This window comes from Pseudoliparis swirei, chromosome 20 (assembly GCF_029220125.1).
Source record: "Pseudoliparis swirei isolate HS2019 ecotype Mariana Trench chromosome 20, NWPU_hadal_v1, whole genome shotgun sequence".
NCBI lineage: Eukaryota > Metazoa > Chordata > Actinopteri > Perciformes > Liparidae > Pseudoliparis > Pseudoliparis swirei.
Window position 1 is genome coordinate 19,254,906 of NC_079407.1, and position 10,537 is coordinate 19,265,442.

A 10,537-nucleotide genomic window follows, 5' to 3' on the forward strand; every position below is an offset into this window, starting at 1 on the left:
GCCTTCACCCCTCATCGCAGCCCATTGAGACTCTTCTGCTGCCCCCTCCTCCCATTCCCCCTCTCAAGCACTTTGTCTCCATGACAATGTTTTTAAAGGCAGGCAGGGTTTCTCAGGAGGGGGTTTTACCAAGGGGGCTGTAGAATTAGCAGAACTCCATAGAAACTGCTATTCTTAGTGCCTAGTGGTAGGCAAACACTTAGTGGTATTGATAAATGTCAGTCAAATATGTACAGAAAAAGTTCATTCCGAATAAAAACGGATTTCAATTTTCTGTCGAAAAAATTCATGCCGTGTTGGAGCGGACCAGATCAGCCCTTCTGAAAAAGCAATTGAAACGTTTTTCTCTTCTTTTGTCCTTCACAGTCAGCAGTTTGGAGACTGTTATCGGCCTGTATGGGGAAACATTGGAGATCCCCTGCAACAATGGAGCCATAAATGCAAAGGAAATCATGATGACTAAATGGAAATATGTAAGTCATAAAGAAGGTCAATGGATTCAAAATGGTGGTCTCCGTCTGACACCCTCTTATCATGTCTGAACCACGCCCAGCCTAAGTGCCTATGTGCATTAGGCCGCTCATCTGTCCCTCCATTTGGCACTTTATGAACAGAAGGCTTTTTATTTTAACTGGAAGCCAATGTCATATGTGACAGACATGTATCAAGTGCACTCTGCTCTGTTCTCTAGGACAAAGGAGAGGGACTCACGGGAGATCTGCTGGTCAAGAAGAACACTGTTTCAATCAGCGCCGATGATGAATACAAGGGTCGCGTGAGCATTGCTGAAAACTCCAGCCTGCTGCTTTCTGCAGCCAAGCTGACTGACCAGCGCACATTCACCTGCATGGTGGTAGCTGGCGCAGACATCACAGAATATCCCGTTAATGTGGTGATCTACAGTGAGTACAAGCTGGCGTGTGCGTGTGGAATAACTTTCCTTATTTGGATGACTTCAGTTAAAGTGCTGCAATGACTGACGGGCAGCACACAAATCACCCACACTAACTCTTGTTTTAATGTATTGTAGAGACGCCGGCAGGCCTGGAGATTTCTGGCAAAGCAGAGGACCTAGAGATTGGCAAACTTACTAAGGTGGGTTTTTTTATGCTCAGCATTGCTTATACCTACATTATTTTACCGCAATCAACCATCAAGGGAAATCCCTCACTTGAGCTACGGTAAATTGAGGCATAGCGGAGACCATGTTACTACAGTAATGAGTTCTTTGAAGTGATTCTTATGAATTACTAAAGAGCAGAATCTCCTCAACTGCAATTAAAATACCCAAAGGATATAAGGGGGGTTAAGAAAGGCTAAGGGCATTTCATGGTCGGGAAGGCTCCGAAAAAGCCAATTTGCACATATGTTTTTTGATCATGTAAAAAGATGCTGATTTATTCTAAATTCATAAAATGTTTCGTTTGTTTTCAATATTTTTGTTTCTAAGTGTAGTTTATTGCTGTTGTTCTGAAGTCATTGTTCTTTTTTTGTTCCACAGCTTGGGGAATGTGTTGCAAAAGACTCCAATCCAGCTGCAAATATCACATGGCGAAAGAACAACACACCCCTGGTGGCTGATGGGAAAGGTGTGTATTCTGTATTCTGTCGGATGAGTCTAAATGCCAACAAAACAGCTCTTTGGAGTGCTGACATTTTTAAATGTTACATACAACAATTTATTTATTATCTCTGATTGGTACAGTACATTATCCATCAATGATGAATTGTGCAGCACTCGGTGGCTGTGGGAATGCACCGTTTAAAAAAAGTTGTTTGTTTTCTGTCTAGGGATTTCCATCCAAGCCACGGTGGCGGTGGACCCTGTTACTGGCCTTTCAACTACTTCTTCCATGCTGAAGTACTCAGCCAAGAAGGAAGACGCGGGCGCTGAGTTTACCTGCAGCACTCAGCACGCTGTGGGCAAAGAGTTGGTGTCCTCTCCAGCGACCTTCACAATCACCTGTGAGTCATCTAACCCCTTTAACAACTGGACACTCTGCACAAAATGAAAGACACCAAATGAATAGTAGTAGCGCTTGGAATTTTATAAATATTTCCTATTTTTAAAAACAGGAAAATAAAATAGAGAGTTGTGGAGACTTAAAGCAGCGGTTTCTGTCTGAATGCATTCCAGTCTGGATGTTGGAAGGTTGGGAAAACAACACTGCAGCAGGGCTTTTTCTCCACGTCACAATTATTTTATACCAGGTCGATCTCTCTCTCTCTCTCTCTCTCTCTCTCTCGAAGAAGAAGAAGAAGAAGAAGAATGTTCTTGGTTGTAGTATCCATGCTTTGTCCCCCCATGAGCATATACTTTTTTTAAAATATTGACAAGGGTGTTTTCAGTTCAAATCTTGAATTATTTAAGGGGTGATGTTTTTACTTTCGGTAATGGGACTATTCTGCATTTCTGCTTGCAAACGTTACTTGATATGACATGATGTGAATTTAAAAATAAAAGGTATCACTTGCCTGACTAATTAGGTGAGGTTGAGTTTCTTCAACATCCCACACAGCGTCTCCTCAGGACTCGACTACATCAGCTACAACCTGACCCACAAGCTCTCAGCAAAGTGATAAAAGACTGCTGGTGTTATTTTGCAGATTATATTTACAGTGTTTAATGATGTTCTTTTGCTTCCAGCCAAGAAAGACAACAGTAATAGCACCTTTAGAGGGTGAAAGTTAAAAAATAAATGATGTGTGGATTCTGTAGCTCTGAAGTAGGATTTGTACCAACCGCAGCAAGACACATGGATGCATTTTTTAAGTTGGTCTCTGTAGCGTGCTGACACTGACAATACCTGCAGTCGGCGGTTGGGAGGCACGCGCTTTACCTAATACGCCCTCCACCCTCACATACGTCCCCTCTCTGATTTTTCACCTGCTATTTTCTGCACAGACTCCACGGAGACCATCGTCCTTCAGGTAACTGCTTCGGACCCTCTTGTTGAAGGAGAAAGCGTGAGTCTGAAGTGTATGGCAGACGGTAACCCAGCTCCTACCGCCTTTAACTTCTACCTTAAGGTACACATGCTCATCAATATCTCATCGAGAAGTACTCCATTCATGCCTATTACATGTATAGTGTTGGTTCTCTTTAATAAGTAATCACAAACTAATCACCCACCATTGTTTGCCATGTCTTTGCAGGGGGAGTTGGTGAAAGTGGAAAACACGAATACTTACACCATCACAAATGTCTCACGTAACTCCACTGGAGAATACAAATGCTCTCTTGCTGACGACCCCACAATGAAAGCATCACAGAACATCACAGTCAGCTGTAAGAGACCAAAACATGTTGTATTTCTTCAAAAGTCGAAATTACTAAAATGTTGCTACACGCCAGCGTAATTGTCTGCATAATTTCCCTTTTCTACCTGTAATCTTTGTTACTATGAAAGCAAATGTCCTATTTGCTCGTGAATAGAACATTCCAATGTCTCTCCTTGCCAGCCTGCCTGTCTTACTGTGCTTTATGAAGAGACATGTTGTGTCAACCTCTGTGCCTCTAATAAGCTGCATCTGCAGGGCACTGAGCCAAGTCAAGGGTTGTGTGCTTAACAATAGCAATTGTTCCACCATTGTCAGAGCAAGCTCTTCACCCTCCTCTCCTCTCTTGTTAGACCTAGACATCAATTTAAGCCCCTCTGGAAGCATCGTCAAGAAGGCCGGCGAGGCCGTGGATCTAACTCTCCAGATCGATGCCTCTGGAGACGTCAAGGTCTCCTGGACAAAGGTAAAAGCGATCTTTATTCCTACAAAGTCTAAATCAGGGAAGAAACATTTCTGGTTGGTATTGACCATGCTGATATCCATTTTATATAATTCAGGACAATGTTAAACTGAACAAAAAGCCCAAGTTTACCACGCTGACTTACGCTGACTCTGGCCGCTATGAGTGTGAGGTGAAGGTGGGGCTCCTCAGCCGAAAAGATTTCCTTGATCTGGCTGTCAAAGGTAAGAGCTTTAAGGAAACTCTTGAGATTTTTGGAAAATATGATTATGTGCTTTGTTGCTACGGTTTGGATGAAACGATGCCTCTCTCATGTCTATTCAAGTTACAGCCAGTGGCCGGTCGGATTGATTTAGCTTAGATAGAAGAGACACGAGGGAACAGAACAAAAATTCCGTAATTTTTTAAAAACATTTGTGGTTTTCATACAGCTTGAACAAGATATAAACCTGCTAATTGGTGAGCTGTGGAGGTGCTAGTAGGCACCCTTTGTTCCCTTTGGACAAAGCCATTGTAGTGGTTTCAAGGTTTTCAGTTTTCATGCGAAGCTGAGCTACATTGAGAATGGTATCAATATTCTCATCTGCCTCTCAGTAAGAAAGAGAAAAGACGTTGTTTTTTTCAATCTATTCTCTTCAGTCGAAATTAAGTCAGACTTTCCTCCGCCGGTTTGTGTGCGTGCATGAACGAAATGCAGCCGATCATCACGCCACACATGCGCTCATTGAGATGTATCTGAAGAGTTTCGTCCTGTTGCAGGTGCTCCAGTTATCCGGCAGCTGACCAAACTGCGCGGGGAAAACGGCAAACATAAAGTCCTGATCTGTGAGGTTGAAGGTTCTCCGAAGCCAGCTGTTTCCTGGAGCATCAACGGCACCTCGGTAAGCACAAAGGTGTTTTATGGTCGAAGGTATCGGACATCCTAAATGCCTCGCAAGAGTCTCTTAAGATTCACGCGCAGAACTTTGTAGCTCGATAGACACGGTCAAGATCTGATCTGATGTCAGGACAAACAGACTGCAGGCATGTGGTATGTTGACCAGTTTTAGGATTGGAACTTGTTGGGGAGCTGTAAATAAGTTCGTGGAAGATGTCTGGTGTACCCTTTAACTAAAAACAGGTTGGCCTATTGCTCACAAGCACAGTTTAAAATGATAATCCCTGATATTTTAGTCCTGGTTACCATGGTACCAGTACATTTGGTTAACACTCCTTTAGTGTATGTATTAAACTGGTGTATCTGTTGACAGTGCAGCCAAACAAACTCACAATATTTTCATAAAGAAGTTGAGTCATTTAGAGTCATTTACGAGCAGCAAAGATGAATCCCATTCTGCTGCATCGGTTCCGCTGTGTGTAGTTGGGCAGTTTTAATCCAGCGTGGGCTCAGTGGCCTCGGCCACTAACAAGGAAAACTGCTATATAGAAGTTATTATTGAATAGTATTACACTCGAGGATTATTGGGGAAAACATTGCTGACAATAAATAACATCCAGAAAGGCTTTGTTCTAATTAAAATCTCAAGGATTATACTTTTGAAACTGTAATAAAATCTATATTGCTTCAGCTATTTCTATTTCTATATTTGTATATACAGTATATTTATTTACCCCTGGACTGTTTAATACAGATTGTCATATAAATTCATGTAAGATGGCAACATGTTTGTCCTGCAGTACCGTATCTGCAATCTTTAGGCAACATCATCTAAATGTTTGCAATAAAGCATCCAAGGTTTATTGTCGATGGTGCAACAGGTACAAACCACTGAGATGCTAGTATGGTTAGGGTAATGTTGTTTTTTTCTCCTCTCAAAACAAACATTGGAACAACATCAGCAGAGATGTGAGGATGCAACTAAACAGAGGTGATCTGCTTCCATTTTGAGGAAGATAAAAAGCACACGGTCTGCCGGTCGTTCCTGAGACAATTCATGGTTTACTTTTGCCACTGAATGAATGCTCCCTGTTATGTGCATAGCAGTTTGCACTGTTCGCATTTTCCCCAGCTACCACACTTATCTAGTCCAAACATGTCTAGGCCGTCGTGCTCAGTGTTTCGAAAAAGTACTTTTCTTCATTTTCTCTGAGGCTCAAACACAAAGTTTTGCACCAGACTGTAATAAAGACTGTTTTTAAATGGAACCCTTTTTCTCCTTTGTTCCTGTGGTGTACCTGTGTGCACACCGATAGCCGGGCCACTCAATGAAGCAGTTTTGATTACACGTTAACCTGAGGGTGTGTGGGATGGTTACACTTCTTTTCAGCCCTTTCAGTCCGTTTATAACCTAAAAACCCAAACTTGTGTGTCATAATTTCTCAACTCTAAAGGTGCACAGCACTCTTTCACTGAAGGATAATTAATTTTTGCCGATAACACACGTGTCTACATTTCAGTCGAGGTTTGTTTTCAAACCTCTCATCACATCCTTTAAAGCCTATTCACAGGGATTATAATGTACGGCTTGAACACAGGCTCAGTAATGGGTATTTGCAAAATTGCCCCATCTTGTATATGTAGAGGACATAAAAAAAGGGTGTTGGCAGTTTGTCTTTGTGTCTTGGTTTTTCCTGTGGGATTTAAGTGTCTATATCCCAGAGGCACATGTTGTGTCTTTGTCATGGAGAGGCTCATATCAATCCAATACCGCCCCCTAGTGGTACAAAATATACACTCCTTGCATGTGGCAGGATAAGTTAGGCATGTGAAAACTAACATTTGTGCTTTATTTCTCCTATCGTTCAGCTTGCTGAGAGTCCATTTGTCGACGGAAAGATCACACACAAGATCACAGTTGTGCCTACTGCAAATCTCTCTGTCTCTTGTTCGGTGTCCAATGAGTTAGGCGCGGACAGTATGACGATTAATGTGTCATCCCGTAAGTACAGAGTGGCAGTGTGGTCCTCTCGTCTCTCTCCACTTTTTGTTTTCCTATTCTGCTCACTAACCCTTTCGGTCTGCATGTTGACTTTACATGGTGCTTTAGCCTTTGAATAAAACTACCCCAACTTAGCATGTACGTATGTGCCTGAGATTAAAACGCATAAATAAGAATCAGTGGATAAGAAAATCACAGAATTTTGGGCTGACAAACCTTTAAAATAGATAAGCCACTTTGTATAATCAACCCAATCAGTTTGCGTTAATCCATACTCGGGAAAGATAAGTGGAAATATATGAAAAGAAAAACACATGTTGACATGATGTATAAAGGATCAGAAGTTATGTTTTCTTCTTTTGAGGTGTTCACAGATCTCAGGGTTTGTTACATGAGCAACTGTTTGCCTTTTCATGATTTAACTTCTAACACCTCTCCACTGTCCAGATGTCATCATCGCATGCTCGTTTGTAGACAGCGTTAATACCACGCTTTGCTCTCCCTTGCTTACTCATTCCTGCGTGGTTGGGACAGCATTTCATCTCTCCTTCACCATTCACTCAGGGAGGTGTGCGTTGGGATGCTGGATTTAATCAGTTCCCTCTGTTGAACTTCTTGCATGCAGAAGTAGAATAGAGTTAGAGTGGTATTCTTTCTGGACATCACGCTTGGTTTTTTAATTTTTTGTTGGAACTTAATTTTATTTTATATCTCATTTCAGTAAATGAGGAGGTGAGAATGGATAAACAAGGTAAGTTGTTGTGGTCTTCTTGCTTGTAAGAATGGGTGGGAGGAGGGGGCGGGGGGGAGTCAAGTCTTTTGGGGGAATCAAATGTTGCTCACTGAAAGAAGGCTCTTGATTTCATATTTACTCTTCATATCACCTTGGACTCTTCAACGGAAAATTCAATCTTTGGACAGTGTGTCGTCATTAATAAAACACAGATTTGAAGGACTAAGAGGAGTGGAGCTACCAGCATCCTGACAAAATGTCAACACTGTCCATCATCCCATTGATTGATGAAATGAATCACTATTAATATGTGTCATTAACATTGAACTCAATGAGTCATAACCATATACAGAGCGGATGTGTCCATTCATCGATGCATTTATTGCACATCATGGCTTATTTGCTTCCCGGTATTCGTATGCAGTCAGACTGGAGTTTCGTACTGAAATGTGTCTGTTTTCTCTGGCAGACCAATCGGATGATAACGACCAAACCAAGCTGGTGGTTGGAGTTGTGGTCGGTCTCCTCGTCGCCACCATAGTTATTGGCCTGGCATACTGGGTCTACATGAAGAAATCTAAGTAGGACGTTGACACTGACCTTTCTACAAATGATAATACTGTTGTACAATTGTTTATTTTTTTAGACATTACTTTTTATGTCATTTAGGTACACGGTTAAAATATTGTGTGACAGATTTTTTTGTTATGGCAGAAAAATAAATATGCAAATCCGTACACAGATATTTTTGTGGAAAAAAAGCAGATACAGATAATAGCTGCTGTTCCACCTCTTGAGTATTCCTAGTCACCACCAAGTTCCCATCAAGTGCAAATGAAAAGTGTAAATTACATAGTATGTCTACCATCCTACCATACACTGTTCAGTTTGTTTTTCATATTGGGTAACAATGTCTTTTTCTAAACAGGCAAGGAAGCTGGAAGACTGGTGAGAAGGAGGACGGGTCCTCTGAGGAGGAGAAGAAACTGGAGGAGAAAGTGGATGAGACCAGCCAAAAAGCTGAGGTGTAAAGAACCGGCAACCATCCTTTGGAAATGTGAAAGGTAGAAAATATTTCCATCGTATGGCTTAGAAATAAAGAACAACAAATCCGTTGTCTTTTTAAACAACATTGATTTCATTCTCTTCTTTTCAGTGGGAACGTGGATCTTTTGCACATTTCTCTTCACCTTTTTGTCTTGGGGGGGGGAAAAAACAGTGTACATTGGGATGAAGATCCTTTGGATTTGGTTTCAGGGAAAATTTGACTAAAAAGCATATCCAAACACCCCCCTCAACCCTCAAACCATCACCCCTCCATTCCTGAAAAAAAAAGTTACAATAAAAAATGAATGGATACTGTATGTGATATACATAACTTGTCTGCACTACTGATACATGTGTACACGTGTCTCCTATTAGGACTTGTGTTTGTTAGAAGGAAGTTTTTGGGAAACTGAGAAAATGCAGATCTTTTGGGTTTTGTTAGTTGATGCAAGTAGAATTACTACTAGAGCTGTTGCCTTTGCTCTAAGGATGTGTAGACCTGCGTTAGTCTGACTCTTTGGCCCTCGGAGACATAGCAGGAACCCGAGGGACATCACCGCCGTCGCTTTTTAACTTCACGCCATCACAGTCAAACAACCTCTGCCTTCAACGTCAGTGTACTAATTCTATTTATTGGTGCATTCGTTTCAGTTTGTTCATTCAGGCATAAAACAATGTTTAATGAAATAGAGATGGAATTCATGAAAGGGCTATGGGTTTTGGGGGTTATACTCAGCATTAGTTATAGATGGTGGTATGATTTACATTGCAGGAAGTAGGCGGTGTGACACAGAGTTCTTTGGCATTACATGATTTTGATTTGTTTGTTTGTTCTTTGATTGTGTGTTCCTCTTTGCAAAGTAACCAGGACAGAAGCTCAGTTCGTTTTGCCTGTTTATTTTTTCAAGTGTAACACAGGCAGGGAGATTATTGAGAGAAGGTTTTGGGTAACTCAACTTAAATCACTGGCTTTAATTTGGCTGTACATATGGTTTTACATAAAGCCATTCTTTGATTTCACGCAAGAAGAACTCACCGAGCCTGAAGCAGTGAACGAAGGTTTCGAGGCTGCAAGTTAATTCTAAATGTGTTCTTCATCAGTGTTGAGGTATGATTGTTTATTGTGTAGCTATGGCATGTGACGGAGCACACCGAGAGGACATGGTGTTTATCTCAAAGTAGCCGTCATGATACATTTGCCTTCTTTTGAAAATCTACTTGTAATTGCTTCAGTTTGTGATGTGCACTAGGGTTCATGTTTTCATGTCATATTTGTGTAGAATGAAATGGATTACATGCAGCTGTACATGTCACAAATGCGGTCCCTTTCAAGAGCATTAACTAAATTTGAAAATGTATCAAAACCAGGATATAATTGTGAAATATGTGAATTAATTTTCTTTTTGCTATTTATATTGTAAAAAAATTCCAGGTAGGCAAATTCAATAATGTCCATATCATTCAAAACCTAGATTGAAACAGTCGGTAAATTGCTTCAAGACTTTACACAAGTGTAATTAAGTTGTGAGTCGTTGCTCAGAGTCTGGTTGAATAGATCCAGCATGTGATAATCTCAGACCTCCAAGCTGCTGTTTGGAAAACCATCTAATTGGAAGACTGACCAAAGAAAGTGAACATTGCCATGCAAGTATTGTAAATACCTGATGTTTGTTTTTGTACTTTTGTTTAAAATAAAGTGTACATTTGCGAAAGTTATGTCCACGGAATGATAATTATGTTGTTTCAGTTTCCACATTATTGAAATAAAGAGAAACACGGTTCCAAAATGTTTTTCATAAGAAAACCTGCCACCGAATGATTGTGTTGTAGTTTTACAATACCATGAATATTGTAGAAAAAAGACGATAACAGAGTTGAAGCGGAAGTCATTTCAGTATTCTGAAGGAGGAAATGTGGTAGAATCGATCTTAGAATGTGATGGAAATGTTTCTCCATCAGAGGTACAGAAATATCAAATAAAGAGAATGTGATATGCTGCGGTAAAACTATTGTAAATATGTTAAATTGTTATGTTTCAACAATGAAATTATCTTGTCCAAATTCTAATCTCGGCACAAAATATATCAGGATTTGAGATTTGATTCAAAATGTATTATCAAAATTTATATGGGATGT

General features: G+C 40.6%; 1 protein-coding gene across 1 annotated transcript in view; it reads left to right on the plus strand.

The window, feature by feature from the left end:
* LOC130211213 (CD166 antigen homolog A-like) overlaps window positions 1-10,117 on the plus strand; it is a 30,936-nt gene extending 20,819 nt beyond the window's left edge. The window contains exons 2-16 of the mRNA XM_056441942.1: window positions 367-473; window positions 692-902; window positions 1,031-1,095; window positions 1,502-1,589; window positions 1,792-1,965; window positions 2,906-3,030; window positions 3,157-3,289; window positions 3,633-3,745; window positions 3,840-3,966; window positions 4,502-4,623; window positions 6,489-6,621; window positions 7,343-7,372; window positions 7,824-7,935; window positions 8,283-8,418; window positions 8,511-10,117. Coding sequence (XP_056297917.1) covers window positions 367-473; window positions 692-902; window positions 1,031-1,095; window positions 1,502-1,589; window positions 1,792-1,965; window positions 2,906-3,030; window positions 3,157-3,289; window positions 3,633-3,745; window positions 3,840-3,966; window positions 4,502-4,623; window positions 6,489-6,621; window positions 7,343-7,372; window positions 7,824-7,935; window positions 8,283-8,385 — 1,643 coding nt within the window. The 3' untranslated portion in view covers window positions 8,386-8,418; window positions 8,511-10,117. The remainder of the gene's footprint in view (window positions 1-366; window positions 474-691; window positions 903-1,030; window positions 1,096-1,501; window positions 1,590-1,791; window positions 1,966-2,905; window positions 3,031-3,156; window positions 3,290-3,632; window positions 3,746-3,839; window positions 3,967-4,501; window positions 4,624-6,488; window positions 6,622-7,342; window positions 7,373-7,823; window positions 7,936-8,282; window positions 8,419-8,510) is intronic.
* Window positions 10,118-10,537: the final 420 nt, after the last annotated feature.